The 16,835-nt window shown below is 38.6% G+C and overlaps 1 protein-coding gene across 1 annotated transcript in view; it reads left to right on the forward strand.

Annotated features, from left to right (window-relative positions):
• Positions 1-13,342, forward strand: part of RAP2A (RAP2A, member of RAS oncogene family) — a 36,688-nt gene extending 23,346 nt beyond the window's left edge. The window contains exon 2 of the mRNA XM_081214838.1: positions 9,565-13,342. Within this exon, the coding sequence (XP_081070964.1) occupies positions 9,565-9,802 (238 nt within the window). The 3' untranslated portion in view covers positions 9,803-13,342. The remainder of the gene's footprint in view (positions 1-9,564) is intronic.
• Positions 13,343-16,835: the final 3,493 nt, after the last annotated feature.

Genomic DNA, 16,835 nt, shown 5'->3' on the forward strand with positions numbered 1-16,835 from the left:
TTATCAAAAACCTGCTGTCGGGCTTCCCTGGTGGCGCAGTGGTTGAGAGTCCGCCTGCCGATGCAGGGGACACGGGTTCGTGCCCCGGTCCGGGAAGATCCCACATGCTGCGGAGTGGCTGGGCCCGTGAGCCATGGCCACTGAGCCTGTGCGTCCGGAGCCTGTGCTCCACAATGGGAGAGGCCACAACAGTGAGAGGCCCACGTACTGCAAAAAAAAAAAAAAAAAAAAAAAAAAAGAGTAAAAACAATAGTTTACCGGTGAATCTTACCGATTTCTCTTTTTTGTCAGACAACTACCTGCTGTCTTCTTCAACCAGTCCATTATCATGTCTTTGTTGGTGCTGCGTCCGAAATATATTTTAAGTTTTATTTCTTAATACTGTCATTGCCATCATCCCAATTCAAGTCATCATTGACTTTTGCCTGGAACAGTACAATCATCTCCTGTCTTCCTGCTACTATTGTGCCCCTAAAGAACATTTTCTGTACATTAACCACACTGATCTCTTAACACATAGACCACCTAATTTTTTTTTGTTAAAAGACCTTCAGTGACTTTCTCCTATTCTTAAAATAGTGGCCATAGGTCCTTCTTCAATCATCCCTCATGCTTTTCTCACCCCTTGCTCTTTATTCTGTAATCGTTCCAGTCTCCTTTTTGTTCCCTGAATGAGCCTAGCACTCTTCTACAACCTATCCTTTTATTTTCTTCTGGCTAAATTGTTTGATTCCTGGTTTTCTCCCATGGCTGACTCAACTCTCAGTCTTCAAGTTTCTGCTTAGAATTCAACTCCCAGAGATGCCGCCTTTGATCACCTCATGTAATATTGGCCTGCCCAAGTTACTGTACATTAATCAATATTGGTTTTCTTTGAAACAGCTATCACAGTCTTTAGTTACATTGGTTGTTTGTTTATAGTGTTACCTTCAACTTGAGCGTAAACTCCAAGGATTTTATTTGTCTTATATCTCCAGTCCTTCACACAATGCCTAGTAGATACTCAAGAAATAAATTAATGAAAACCTATGAACCCCAAATTCTTAATGATATAAAATGTAAATAAGAGTTCAGACAAATGAGCTATTTATAAAAGGAAGATTTTAAAAGAGATGAAATTTGACCTAAATTTCGAATGGTAGTTAGAATTTTGATTGGTAGGGACTTCTATCGTTAGAGGACCATCAAGAACAAGGAAACAGAATTTAGAACAGAAGATTCTCTTTGGAAAGTTGTAGGAGATAAAGTTGAATGAGATATGAAGAGCTAGAGTTTGGAAACCTGAAGAGGCTAAACAGAGGGGTTTAGGTATAAAATGATCAGTAGTGGAGAGCTGTTATCACCCCCTGAGAAGAGGAGCATGAGTGACATCATATAAGTAAATTTTTTGAAGGAATTGGTGCATTTCATCTAAGTTTTTATTTCAGGAGCATATTCTCTTTCATGTCTGTAGGGTGTGTAGTAAGTTTCCTCTTTCTGGTATTGTTAATTTGTGTCATCTTTTTTTCTTGATCAATCTGGCTAAAAGTTTATCAGTTTTATTGGTCTTTTCAGAGAACTAGATTTTTAATTTTGTTGATTTTCTATACTGTTTTTCTGTTTTCAATTTCTTTTATTTTTGTTCTTTATTATTTCATCCTTCTGCTTAATTTGGATTTATTCTGTGCTTTTTCTAGTTTCTTAGGGTAGTAGCACAGATCATTGATTTAAGACCATTCTTCTTTTCAAATATAAACATTTAATGCTATAATTTCTCTCTGTGCAGTGCTTTAACTACATCCCACAGATTTTGATATGTTCTATTTTCATTTTCATTCAAATAAGTGTTTCCTTATTTTTTAATGATGTCTTCTTTGACCCATGGATTATTTTGAAGTATATGGTTCCGTTTCTAAATATCTGGAGATTTTTCCTGATATCTTTTTGTTACTGATTTCTAGTTTAATACCACTATGGTCCGAGAATATATTTTGTATCATTTCAGCTCTTTTACATTTGCTACAGTTTTTATAGCCAAAAATATGGTCTGTCTTAGTGAATATTGCAGGGGCACTTGACAAGAATATGTATTCTGCTTTTATGGTGTAGAGTGTTCTATAAATATTAATTAGATAAAGTTGGTCGATATCCTTCTGCATTGCTACACAGTTCTCACAGTTGGGGTCATCTTCCTAGTATAGTGGGCAGAGAAAAAAGAAGGAAAAAAACTAAAGATTTCTCTCATTCTCTTTGGACCTTAAGGAGCCCTTTTTTCAGTTCCTCTAACCAGGAATTTCTAATGAAGTCTTAGCTGTTGGCATTGCCCACTACCCCAGCTCTGCTAGGGGCCCACTGTAGGTGAGTTGTGAAAGGAAAAACAAGAAAAAAGGGAGGTTTTGGCTTCCCTGGTAGCTCAGTGGTTAAGAATCCTCCTGCCAATGCAGAGGACACGGGTTTGAGCCCTGGTCCAGGAAGATCCCACATGCCGCGGAGCAGCTAAGCCCAAGCACCTCTACTGAGCCTGCGCTCTAGAGCCCACGAGCCACAGCTACTGAGCCTGTGAGCCACAACTACTGAGCCCGCCTGCCACAACGACTGAAGCCCGCACACCTAGAGCCCATGCTCCGCAACAAGGAGAAGCCACCACAATGAGAAGCATGCACACTGCAATGAAGAGTAGCCCCCACTCGCTGCAGCTAGAGAAAGCCCACGTACAACAATGAAAACCCAACGCAACCAAAAATAAAATAAATAAATTTATTTTTTTAAAAAAAAACCTAAAAAAAAAAGAAAAGAAAAGAAAAAAGGGAGGTTTCCCCACCCACACAAAAAATCCAGCTCACAGAGATCCCTTTACCCTGATCTTCTGGGTAGAAAGACAGAATTTCTCCCAGAGTTCTGGCTGAGTGCATACCACTGAGTGCCCACCCTCAGCTCAAGGCCACAAGAGAAAAGAGGAAAAACTAGGAAATTCAACCTCCATATGGGTCTTCTCTCTAAGAATTGGCTCTCCTCCCCAATCTGCCTGCTTTTCTTTACTTTTCAGAGTTGTTTGGTAGGCTGTTTGTATTTTGTCCTGAGTTTTTACCTGTGATTAGTGGGATATAAAGACTAGTGGACTTAAGCCAACTTGGCTACCCTAGTCCTCAAGTAGCTCTTTTTAAAAGACTTTATTTCTTGGACTTCCCTGGTAACGCAGTGGTTAAGAATCCGCCTGCCAATGCAGGCGACACGGGTTGGATCCCTGCTCCGGGAAGATCCCACATGCCGTGGAGCAACTAAGCCCGTGCGCCGCAACTACTGAGCCTACGCTCTAGAGCCTGCGTGCCGCAACTACTGAGCCCGCGTGCTGCAACTGCTGAAGCCCACAAGTCTAGAGCCCATGCTCCGCAACAAGAGAAGCCACCGCAGTGAGAAGCCCGCGCACCGCAACAAAGAGTAGCCCCCACTCGCCGCAACCAGAGAAAAGCCGACACGCCGCAACGAAGACCCAACACAGCCCAAAAAATAAATAAATAAATAAATAAAATAACAGAATAAAAAAAAAAGACTATTTCTTCAGAGTACTTTAAGGTTCACAGCAAAATTGAGGTGATGCGGAGATTTCCTGTATAGCCCCTGAGCCTACCCGTGCATAGCCTTTCCCATAAGCAATATCCCCCACCAGAGTGGTACGTTGGTTAAACTGATGAACCTACACTGACGCATCATAATCATCCAAAGTCAGTAGTTTACCTTAGTACACTCTTGGTGTTGCACGTTCTGTGGATTTGGGCAAATGTTCAATAGCATGTGTTCATCATGGTGGTATCATAAAGAGTATTTTCACTGCCCTGAAGATCCTCTGTGCTCCACCTCTTCACCCCTTCCTCCCCACCCCCACCAACTCCTGGCAACCACTCATCTTTTAACTGTCTCCATAGTTTTGCCTTTTCCAAAATGTCGTATAATTGAAACCATACAGTATGTAGCCATTTCAGATTGGTTTCCTTCACTTAATGTGCCTTTAAGTTTCCTACCTGTCTTTTCATGGCTTGATAGGTCATTTCTTGTTAACACTGAATGACATTTCATTGTCTGGATGTACCACAGTTTATCCATTCACCTACTGAAGGATATCTTGGTTGCTTCCAAGTTTTGGCAATTATGAATAAAGCTGCTATGTACATCCATGTGCAGGTTTTGTATATTCATAATTACTCACTTCTGGGGGTAACTACCAAGGATTGCTGGATTGTATGATAAGAGTATGTGTAGTTTTCTAAGAAACCACTAAACTGTCCTCCAGTGGCTGTACCGTTTTGCATTCCCACCAGGAATGAATGAGAGTTCCTGTTGCTCCTGTCTATCATTTGGTGTTGTCAGTGTTCTAGATTTTGTCCATTTTAGTAGGTGTGTAGTGGTATCTCTGTTTTAATTTGAATTTCTCTGACAAAATATGATGTGCAGCATCTTTTCACTTGCTTATTTGCCATCTGTATATCTTCTTCATTGAGATGTCTGTTAAGGTCTTTCGCCCATTTTTAAAATTGGGTTGCTTGTTTCTTGTTGAGTTTTAAGACTTCTTTGTATATTTTGGATAACAATCCTTTATCAGATGTCTTTTGCAAATATTTTCTCCCTCAAATGGTTTTTTAATACAACATTCAAAATGCCTGAGTTGCATTGTCATGATCAATTGGTCCCTCACCATCAAACTGTTCTTCTGATACAGTGTCAGCTCTTAATTTCTATTAAAACAGATTATTTTTATCTACATTGGTTCGGAGTATCCGTGATAGTTTTGAGTATCTTTTTAGTGTTATTACGCTCCTAACTTAATTTTTACATTACATTTACAAATTTCTCTCTGTTCTTCAGTATGCAGTCTGAAACCAAGAGAAAGTTGCAGCATAGAATTGTGGTTTCCTTTCATTACTCGAGCTAAATTACCAGAAGTGCTCTTTTAAGATGAAACATTTAGTCACCTCAAAACAAATCAGTTTAGAGGAAGACGGAAGCCTTATTTAGCTTATGTTTTCCATCCTTATGAGAAGTATTGATGTTTTATGCTGGCAGGCTGTGGTAGGAGCCTTCAACTCCTACCCCAAAACCGTTCTCTTTCTCCAGAACTGCTATAATACTTTATTGAAAGATTAAAAATATCAATCCCAAGGGTGGGGAAACAGGCAGTCTTGAGCACTGTTGGTTGTAGTATAAATTTCTGGATGTCAGTTGAGATTACATGTATGTGTGCATGGCAATCTGGTTATCTAATATAGAAATGTGATTTTTCTGGTTTAAATGGTATGCCATACACACACACACACACACATTATGCATACCTTTGAGAAAGAAGTTATACCTCTAGGTGTAGTTCATCAGATTGCTGTTTGTTGGTGAAAAAAATGAGTAGAGGGGAACTCTCCATGCACAAATGGAGAAGGAGTCATTAAATTACGGTATGTTTATCGTGGAGACTATAAAACGGAATACTGTTTAGCCATTAATATGATGTATATCACTTATTGATATACAAAGTCCATGATAAGTGAAAATCGAAGCTGGTATAATCTCCTTTCATAAAAATTTACATTTATATAGATATGTATAGGAAAATAGTGAAACGAAATACCCCAAAATAGTTATAGCAATTATTCTCATAGAGGTGAGATTAAGAATGTTTTTCAATTTCCTTTTTACCTATTTAAATATTGCCATGGGTTTTTTTAAATCATTATGTGTTACTTATTTGACCAGGGAGCTGGAGAAGAAAAGCCATTTTCAACTTGGAGAAAAGATTTCTATGTTCTCAAGCGTAAAAGGAGGGACAAGGTGTTACAGATCGCAGCTCATTAGATAGGGATCCACTGTTTAGCACTGACTTTTTAACACTAACACTTAACAGAACTGACAGGAAGGACAAAATGGGTGGCCTGAGATATGATTTCCACGTCACTAAAGAGGTTGAAATATAACCATTTGGTAAGGTTGTCATGGAAATGATTACAGCATCAGGTATTCTGACATTTTGCCTTGAGACCCGCTGGGTAGGTGAGATTTTTAACAACGGGTGGAAGGTTGAACAGGGGGACCTTGTACGTAAAAATCTTTCCGATTCTCACTGCTGAATTTAAAGAGAATTGTATTTCAACCTGCTCTTGAACAAGTGACTGAGAAGACAGAAGCCTGGTCAGATTCATGTGAAGCCTAGCCTTCTGTTAATATGCTACAATGCAACACCCTCAAAAGGAGGTTAAAGGAACTGAGTGCAGTGGTTACAGCTGATCATTGGTGAATAAATGCAGGGAAGAAGGAATTGATCCTGGACTTGCGACACTATAAAACCGTGAACTATACACATACAGTATTGTTTGGGGTCACAACGTAGTAGATCAGGTGAGTGATTCCTAAGCCCTGCTGAACCTCACAATTAGTCTTCAGAACTTATAGATCTAGATAGGTATTTTGTAATAGGGTCTTGAGTCCTGATCCCACAAATTCAGATTCAGTAGCTCTGGAGTTGGGCCTGGGAATCAGTATTTTTAATTCTCAAGCGATTTTGGTGATCAGCCAAGTGTAGACACAACCAGAATAAAATATACGTACACATATACCCATATCAATCAGTTACGTAAAGACTGTTGACAAACATCAAATGCTTTGAAGTATTCATACTTATAAAGCTGCCTTCACTGAGAAGCCATCCACATTCTACAGCTAAGTGATACTCACGCCAGTATTTTTTTTTTTGATGAGAACTCTTGAGATTTACTCTCTTAATTTTCATATATAACATACAGCAGTGTTAAATTATATTTATCATGTTGTACATTACATCCGTAGTGCTTATTTATTTCATAACTGGAAGTTTGTACCTTTTGCCCGCCTTCATCTAATTCCCCCTCCCTCAGCCCCCCTCCTCTGGTAACCACAAATCTGATGTCTTTTTCTATAAGTCTGTTGGGTTTTTTTTCATTTTACAACTTTATTGGAGTATAATTGCTTCACAATGGTGTATTCGTTTCTGCTTTATAACAAAGTGAATCAGTTATACATATACATATGTTCCCATATCCCCTCCCTCTTGCGTCTCCCTCCCACCCTCCCTATCCCACCCCTCTAGGTGGTCACAAAGCACCGAGCTGATCTCCCTGTGCTATGCGGCTGCTTCCCACTAGCTATCTACCTTACATTTGGTATTGTATACATGTCCATGCCTCTCTCTCCATGCCAGTATTTCTGATGTTTCATTCAATGCATTAAGCAGAGCTGCTCAAAAGAACTAATTTTATTTATTAATATATTATGTAATCATGCTCATGATACAGTAAACAACACGAACATTCATGTTAATAAAACAAGAGTTCTCAGAATATAAACAAAAATAAAAGTGAGTTGCAGAAGCCACCATATGATCCTGCTCTCAAAGGAAACATCAAGGAAGTTATGCTGAAGCTGATGAGAAACCAGCTGCTATTTAAGACGTGGACAGCGTGGTACTCTGCTCTTGACGTTAACAATAATACATACATCAAATATTTTCGGAATTTTGCATCTTCACCTTTGTTCCCAAGTGATGTGTTTAGAAAAGGGAAAAAATGAAGACAACTCATGAAACTATTATAAATATAGAGCATGAAATGCAAGTACCGCCGTCACCTGCCAACCAAGCACCTAGTCTTCCTAGATAATCTAGTTGGCCCTGTCACAGACGTCACGTTTGTCTTCTGGGGCCACTTTTGCCACCCAGGTTCCAAAGTTCTGTTTAGCCTGAAATGAACAGGTTTCCTGTGCTGCAGGGTTTCTGGCTGCAGGAGTGGCAGGAGGCTATACAGATGGGCCCCCAGCCATCACACACACTCGCACCAGCTTTCACACTGCCTGGCCTGAGTCCTGCCTGGCACGCTCTTCCCCAGATACCTGCCTGGCAAACTCCCTTACACCTTTGCTCACATGCCACCATCCCCAGCAAGGCCTACCCTGCTCATCTGGTTTAAAGTAGCGCCTGTGCTCCCAGCCCCCTCCCTGTTCTGCAGTTTTTTTCCATCGTACTTAACACCATTCAGTAAACCAATAATTTACATATTTACTTAGGTGTATTATCGATGACCGTCTCCTCTCCTAGACTCTAGGGCAGAGCTCTTTGTTTTATTCACTGATGTATCGTAAGTGCCTAGAATAGTATCTAGCACATAGTAGGCCCTTATCAAATAAACGTGTTAAATGGATGAAGAAATATACAACACATTGATTGCTTATCACCAGTTATTTACGCAGCGGCAGGCAGTTCTCCATAGAACCTTCAGTGCTTGCATAGCTAAAAGCATCCCACGTCTCCGTGTTTGAACAGTGGTGTCAGTGAGATGGAGCTGCCGGGCCCCGAGTGCATCTCCACCTTCCTGGGAGGAGGAGTGCACTGCACCCGCTCCACTCGCCAAGTCGGAAAGCTCTGCCGCCTGGGGCCTTCGCCCCACTGAATCTGACAAGGTTACCCCTGCACGTTGGGCTTACTCCTGAGGCGTCCATCCGCGTCTCTTGTGAAGCTCAGCCTGTTGGGTGCTGTCCTTAGAGCAGTGCTGGGCTCTCAGCAGTCACTCAGTAAGTGATACGTGTCGTCTTGGGAGTTACCTGCTGTGTCTGTGCTGACTTTCAACTTCAGGGCTTAAGAACCCCTTAGAAATTCGCTAGTCCAGCTCATTTTATAGTCCAAGAAACCATGGAACATAGATATTAAGTTAATTTTCTAAATTCACAGCACTGGCGAGAGGCAGTTCTGGAACTGGAGTCCTGGTCTGGGTGTTTTTGGTTTGCTTGTTAATGTACCGTATAGCCACAGTGGAGAGCAGGACCAGTTTCCTCACAGCCTCACTTTATTCTGTCAAGCTCATCCTCTGCTGTTTTCCCTTTTCTTTTTCACTCATCCTCCTAAAGGAGGATCCAGGTTCCTCCAGAGCTTCCCTCCACACACAGGACCAATTCTGTCATCCCAACCTTGTTTAAGTCCTTGTCAGGCTGAAAAGAACCGTGATTGTCTTTCAACAGGCTAATCTATAACAGTTTGTATAAAGGGATAGAGTGTAGTTGTGTTTGGTGGGTTTCATCCTAATGAGTTCTACTAGCTTTTTTCTTATTTAGGAACTATTAGAAGAACATGATCAGTTTTGTATACTTCTAGAACATAGTAAAATGCTGAAATTATATAAAATTATAAATTATTCGTTTAGTCACAAGAGCTATTACCTCATCTGAATTTTTGTAAGCATCTCTTATAATGAAAAAGTTTAAATTAATCCATATAAAGGGATTTATTCTGAGATTCTGAGAATAATTTTCCAAGTATATCTGGAAAGGTAAATTGATTTTAAAAGATGTATAATTGATTAATTTAAAACATCATTTTGAAAAACCCATTTATGACCTACTATGAGAGCTGTTTCTAAATGCCTTCTGGCAAATGTCAAACCAACTGGAGCAAATAATTTTTCATGTAACTAAAAAGTATATTTGTAGTAGACTATAGTGACAAAAGAGAAAATACACTTTACCTGTTTAACTTTGTGCTAACTTCTCCAATATCTGTGTGTTTTGTTTCTTCTCTCGTAGGTATGAGAAAGTGCCAGTCATCTTGGTCGGGAACAAAGTAGATCTGGAGAGTGAGAGAGAAGTGTCCTCCAGTGAAGGCAGAGCCCTTGCAGAAGAGTGGGGCTGCCCTTTCATGGAGACGTCTGCCAAGAGTAAAACAATGGTGGACGAACTCTTTGCAGAAATCGTGAGGCAAATGAACTATGCCGCGCAGCCCGACAAGGATGACCCGTGCTGTTCTGCATGTAACATCCAGTAGCATTCACACGTGGCTGTCCTGGTCAGGAGCTGCCCTGAATCGTAGGCGATACCAACCTCGTCTGCTCAGCAGTGGAGCTTGCAGGATGTGTGGTGTGAATCTCCAGTGAAATAGCAGTCCTTGTTCAGAGTGGAGCAGTGACGGTCAGTTGATGTCTCTGAGTAACACGTGGGTTCGGTAGCTCCAGTCTTCACCGTGGTCCTCAGTCTTCTCTAGGCACCTGCAGCTTCAGGCATAGCCAAGTCGATCTACAGAGTGTTCTCCTTTGGAAGCTATCATGGCATTGTCACTGAGTTGACTGAAGCAACTATGGTGTGTGTTAAAAATAATCATGGGCAAGAAACCAGAAGAATTCCTGTGACCACTTACCATTAAAATATTTTGTCTTCTGTTAAAAAAAAATTAAGTAAAGGAGAAATATTTTCCTACAAGAGTACTGAATTTCAGGAACTGAGATAGTGCTTCTAACCAATGTATCACGTCAAGATAACAACAGCTGACCTGCCAACAGCAATACAGGGAGAGATTCTTTGCTCAGCTGACATATTTGTTTTTCAAAATCGATGCTTAATGGTAGATGTTATCCTAATTTGTGACACGGAACTAACTCACACATCGGTCCTTGAGAGAGCAAAAGTCACAACAGGTTGTCTAAAAATACAGCCTAGTGTTAGAATGTGTCATCACCTGCTTTGCCCAGAAAGTGGAGACTCTTACAAGGGTTTGAGCTGAATTAAAACCCCAAACCCACCCTCTGTTAACTAAGCAGGGATGGTCTTTATTACTTTACTGAACAAGAAGGAAGCAACTGTGACGGAAAGAGATTGTGTAGCCTTACTAACGAGAAGTGTTCTAGTAGATGAACTAGTACCATCATGTAAGGAAAACGAAGCCATGTTGCATCCACATGTTCCCGTTTGCAGAAACCTCACAGGACAGTACAGATATCTTGCATTTTTATGTTCGTTAAAGCAGCAAATTCCTTCTTGCCTTTAAGGGCTATGGTTGTGGTGTGATTCTTGGCTAACCTGCTTTCGAAATCAAGTTTCTATAGCAGAGCTTTATCGCAGGCATTTAAAAAGTTGAATAACCATGAGAAATAATTTGGGCTTAAAAGTGGAACATAAATTATAGAGTGGAAGTTAAGAGACAAAAACAAAAAAACAAAAAACCCTTTAATTTTCCTGGAGAATTATATAAAGATTTTCTTACAACAATTTTGCCCTGATTACTGAAGTGGCAAATAAAGCTAGAGTGAATATTTTGTTTTGAAAAGGTGCTCAAGTTCTGACATTTTTGGTTTTCATAGCCGTAAAGTATTTATCATTTGCATGACCAAAGGCACATGAAAAACCTATTCATAAGTTTTACAATCAAGTGCAGAAGGGTTTTCAACTAACTTCAGAGTTACAAATGCTGAAGAGAGTATCTTGAGCTGATCCTCTGGAGATAAATTTGGCCTTCAGAACTGCAGTATCACTGAGCCTGTGATCTACATACCGCCCCACATTTTGTTGGTTTCACGCTCTTGTGCAAGTAAGCTCGGGTCTTATGTGTGTAACTGAGCGAAGAGTGTATGTTTGCGTGTGCATGTGTGTTCATTGTTCCTGTGAATTTGGCACAAGTCAGAGATAATTGCCTATAATGAGAATCTGTACTGCAGAATATAGTGTATCAAAACCATTTTTTTCTTTTAAATTATTTGTTTTTATACATTATTGAAATCATTGGTAGCCCCCCAAGTGTTTAGTAACCTGACATTAAGGTTAGAGGAGAGAAAAAAGGTGGATAGTCCTTTTCATAGATGAGAAAACAGAGATCTGTGGGTAAAACCAGGCCGTGGTTGTCAGAAGTCTTTGAATTGTGAATATTTGCATTCTTCAATATAGTTTTTTTTTATGATCCCCAATTATGAAGCACCTTGTTTATAGGACAGAAAGTTCTAACCAACTTTATTGAAATAAATTTCATCACGTAAAAGGTGATTTGACTCAATCACGTAGAGAAATCAAAGATTCAAGAAGTATGATTTTATCAACTGAATTAGAGATATTTGTTAGTGCACTGTTTGAGTTTTGAAGCCTGTAACTTCTAAGAAGGATTCTGTTTTTAGAATTCCATATTTGGTAGCAATTTATGGCAACAGATTACATATTAAAAACACCTATAAAGATTCTACAGTTTTACATTGTGGATTGCTATGCAGACAAGAAAAATAAGTTAAATAATATGAAAGGTATGGCAAGATATAAGGTGGAAAAGGTTATCTAAAAATTGGGGTTGTAGTTAGACGTGTTTGTCAGACAATAAGGTGGTTTTTTACTGTAAAGATGTTAATAACTGATTTGGCTGCCTGATCAGTGTTTCCACACAGCCCTGAATATTTAGTGACAAAGCATCAAAGATACACAGAAATGTGGAAACACTTTTGTGCTCTTACTGTTGGTATTTCATCTGGTATGGATATAACTCAGCTTGAATGAATGTGTTTGTTGAGATGTTAATACAAAGCTTAAGAACAGGAAGATGAAATTTGTTGGCCCATGAAATAATAGTGGCTAAAAGTTGGTGACCTTGGGTCGCTATTTATTTTATGCCCTGATCAGACTAGCAACTAGATAAGTGAAAGTTTTTCTAACATGCCTTAAAAATGTTATGGTTTGATCCAAAGACCCACTTTTTCTTTAGCTACTATGATAAGGTTTTCTTTTTTTTTCTGTTTCATCTCGTTTTACTTTTATACAAAGGCAGCATTTTTTAAGTTTTTTCGTTCTATATTGCAACTTTTTTTTTTTTGGTTCTTTTAAGCTGTGATAGTGATGGTAACTGATGCCTTTCATTTTGTTCAACTTATACAAAACAAGCCAGCATCTGATCAAAAGTATTACATAAAATCTTCCTTAAACTATTGAAAGGTGCTTTGATAATTTTCTCCTTTGGTTTGTAGAATTAGGACTGAAATTTTGACTCTGATCGCTACAGTTGCCATCACTTTTCTGTGGTAAAACTACTGATATTTGCTCTTCTGTATAAAGAAATGTTGCCTAAGGGTGTCTGCTGTTTGTTTTCAGGAGTTGCCCGCTGGGGGTACTTTCTATATGTATGAATATGAAAGTGCTTATTTTGCTTGTTGCCATTGGTTTTTTGTTTGTTTTGTAGTTTTTTGTTCTTCTCAGTAGTCTTGTGTTAGCACTTGGGTAAGCTTTAATTGTCTCCTTAGCCAATCAAATGTTAAAGACTATGGGGGTCTTTTTTTTTTTTTTTTTAACGTGTCATTGTGCATCTCTTAAATCTTGATCAGGGTTTCAAGAATGACTGCAGTGGGTTTTGGAAACAGACTTATCCTTATTGATTTGGGATTTCCCAGAGATAAATATAGTTCACAGTTAATTGTTGAGCTCTAATACAACTGACCATTTAAAATTGAACAACAGTTTATTGTTTTGTAACAATGTCAGTTGTTAAACCTTGACATTTCAATTAAAACATGAATTGTAGTTATAACTCAATGCAAATTCAACAGTTGTATTTGGAGTTAAATTATTTTAACAAATAAATTTATTTAATGAAATTTCCTCTGGGTTTGGGTTTTTTTTGGTTCTTGTTGTTTTGTACATGTTCATGAGTGAAACGTATTTAATGTATTTTTTCAAAAAAAACCTAAAAATTGCCATAGAATGAATTTAATACTCTTCTTATAGAAATAGTCAAGCTGAATTAAATTGAATTAAATTCATCATGTAAAAAGGGAGGTTAGTAGATCATTTTCACACCATTTAAAAATTAAAATAACATTAGAAAGATTTTTAAATCAGTAATTTCAAATATAAAGTTATCTTCATAAATGGTATTTTATATTTTTGATGATAGCTGGCTAATTTGAAATCTCAATGCTCTTGTTCACAGAATTGTTCTAGATAATTAACATTAATTAGCTGTTGCTTTGTAGCCCTGCTAGTATCACTAAAATGTATCAGTGTCCTTCTAGTCATGGCTTGGGGCTGTCTTTTTGTTTAGGTCTTGTGGATTTTAAGGTACCAGAAGCTGGAGGTTGCTGTTTAGTGGGGCTGTAGGGCCTGCTTGTTCTATATACGGCCCTGTTAATGTTGACAGATGCTGTTAATTATATACAGCCTTCAGCTGCTCTGATAAGGAGCCCATTCATTCCCTAAGCCAATTTAAACTGTGCCTTTTGGTCATGTTGCCTTCAAACTCTGTTGAAATTTCCTGGCAACATTCCACCAGTTTAGAAGCCTCATTGTTTTGGATTATAAGAATAATTTGAATGAATATAACAGAGGCACTGTAGACAGAATCTCAAATATTTAAAGGAAAACATGCCTATATTTTAGTAAAATAAATATCTACTGGTTGGCTTCATAATCTCATTTGAAACATTTGTAAAGTATTTAAGCCTATCAAAGTCTAATTTCAGTTGGGAGAATTTCTTTGCGGCTGGAAAATAGTATTTTGAAATTCTCACAAGTTGTACCATTTATTGATTGTTAGAGGTTCATGACTAAAAATATAAATAGCTGAAGGAATAAACTGCCACCAATTGGGAACCCATCTGACCTCTGGGACCTGTGAAGCAGAGAAAATTGTCACAAACTCCCTAAAAAAGCTGCTAACCTCTTATTTGTTTTTTAATTCAAAATATCTATGTTTCCATGTAACTAGGAATAAAACATAGTGGCACTTCATTTGTTAAACAGATAATTTAAACTGGTTTTACATTTTTCCATATTAACTTTTTTCCCCTGCTTTTTGTTTTTGTCTTTCCCTTTGAAATATTAGGCTTTAAAAGATCTGCTGCTCTTCCTGGTAAGGTGGTTTGTTATTTCTTTCAATATTTTCTTAAAACAGTAGTCTTCATATTACCTTCTAAAGATTCCTCCAAGATTAATGGAGAAAAAGGTAGAAGACTGTCTGCTGGAAAGATTAAATATGAAGACCTATTTATACACACAAGTTAGGAAAAAAAGAAACTGAAGGAATGATACTTGGTTGGATTTATGGGAATTTTTATGACTCTCCCATTTCAAAAACTTAAAAATATGAAAGATTCCATTTTATCATATGATTACAATTTTACATTGACAGTATTTGGGGTATGCTTTACACTTTTATCTTAAAAAAGATCAAATATTAGTGAAAAGCACAAAATATAAAGGGAAAAGCCACCCAATTTCCAAATTCCCTAAACAACCATGTTAACATTTGATGTAGACCATTCTAGACATATTTCTCTGCATATACAGATACACATACACAGGTACTGAGAAAGATAAATAATTCTATGTTGCTTATAAGAAAACTGGCTCTAAGTACTAAAAATGAATCACCCATGGTCACTCAACTAATAAAAGTGGCAGAGTTGAGATGCAGACTCTTCTAACTTTAAATCACCTTTTCCCTGCCGTTATGTCTTTTTATATATGGTATCCACTCGTTCCAGGCTCATTCACCTGTTACTCCTTGAGGATTACTCACATCTGGCATGGTGCAGCCATACAGATAGGCACATACACATAACCCCTGATAAAAAAGACAATTTAATTGTCTTGCTTCCTTCAAGCTGCTATGACAAAATACCATCGACTGGGTGGCTTATACAACAAACAACTATTTCTCACACTTCTAGAGACCTCAGAGTCCAAGACCAAGGCTCTGGCAGATTTGGTGTCTGGAGCAGGCCCTCTTCCGGGTTGCAGATGGAAACATTCTCATGAAACATGAAACATTCTCATGGTCTCAATACAGCATTCCACAAATTACTTCCTAATTGCTAAGTGACAGATGTAGCTTTTCAGTGGAAAGATCTGGCTGACACCAACTGAACCAGGTGATCAAACTTAGTACCACCCACAGTGAGACTCAAGTCCATAATGGTTCTCTGCTGTGACACGTGAGAAGCACCCCATGTGCTTCACCTATGTGGTATCCTTGCCAAAAACATCTACCCTGCCTCTAATCATGGGGAAGAAATGAGACAAATCCCCATCACAGGCATTCCACAAAAATAACTTTGAATGCTGCAAGAAGGTTTGTCTCAAAAGACAGAAATGGGGAGAGGGGGGTTTTCTAGATTTAAGGAAACTAAAGAGACATTTTAAAGAGTGGAAACATTTTTTCCACTCTTTGCACATGGGAAAGCCTCCTCGTCTTTCCCACGTGCAATGTGGTTCCACAGACAAAATTGTATTGCATATGGAACGCCTCAAAAGAAGGAAAATGGGGTCCCACCCCTAAGGGAGTACATCAAAAGCGATGTTTTGGGCTCTGTAGAAAAAGCCAGTCTTTCCCCTGATCTGGAAATTCAGGAACTTCCTTCCACTGTGGATTGTATTCCACTCCTTTCCTGCTGAGAATCCGTGAATTAGCTAAGGTTTTTCCATTAACATAAGTGATACTCTTAACACTTGCTGCCCAAAGAGCTGGACTTCTGGGGGTTTTTTTTTTCCCACCTTTATGGCTGAACAATACAAACTAAAGAAAACCCAGGGTACTGTTGCCTTGTGGCCAAACGAGAGCATGTAAGTAAATTTGGAGTTTACCTGTGAAACCTGAGTGGAAGATTTAGGATAGACGTCAGTTGTCCGCTTTACACCAGCTCAGAGCTTCATCACATGCTTCCTTCCTTCCTTCATTCTTCCCTTTGGCCTCATTTGTCACCATATCTTCCATGCCCTGTGTGGCTGGATTTTCTCCACATCCTAAACACAGTTGCTATTTAAAGCATTCACATTATTTCCTTTTGAGAATGATTTTGGTCTGGTGGTTGCTCTTGTTGTTTTTTCTAGCAATAAATTATCTCACTTCAGCAATTTCCGGTGTTTTCATTCCCCAATCAGGGACCTGTGCTTTGTAACTAAAACAAAACAAAGATACAAGAAACTCTTCTCATTCACTCATACCTCTAGTATTCATTGTGTAATTTTTTTTTAATTACAAACTTTCTTTTCCCCTCAATCACACATAACAACTGATTTCTCAACATTTACTTTAAAGCAGGACACTAGTGATTGTGACC

This window comes from Mesoplodon bidens, assembly GCF_964165515.1.
Source record: "Mesoplodon bidens genome assembly, chromosome: 17".
NCBI classification, from domain to species: domain Eukaryota; kingdom Metazoa; phylum Chordata; class Mammalia; order Artiodactyla; family Ziphiidae; genus Mesoplodon; species Mesoplodon bidens.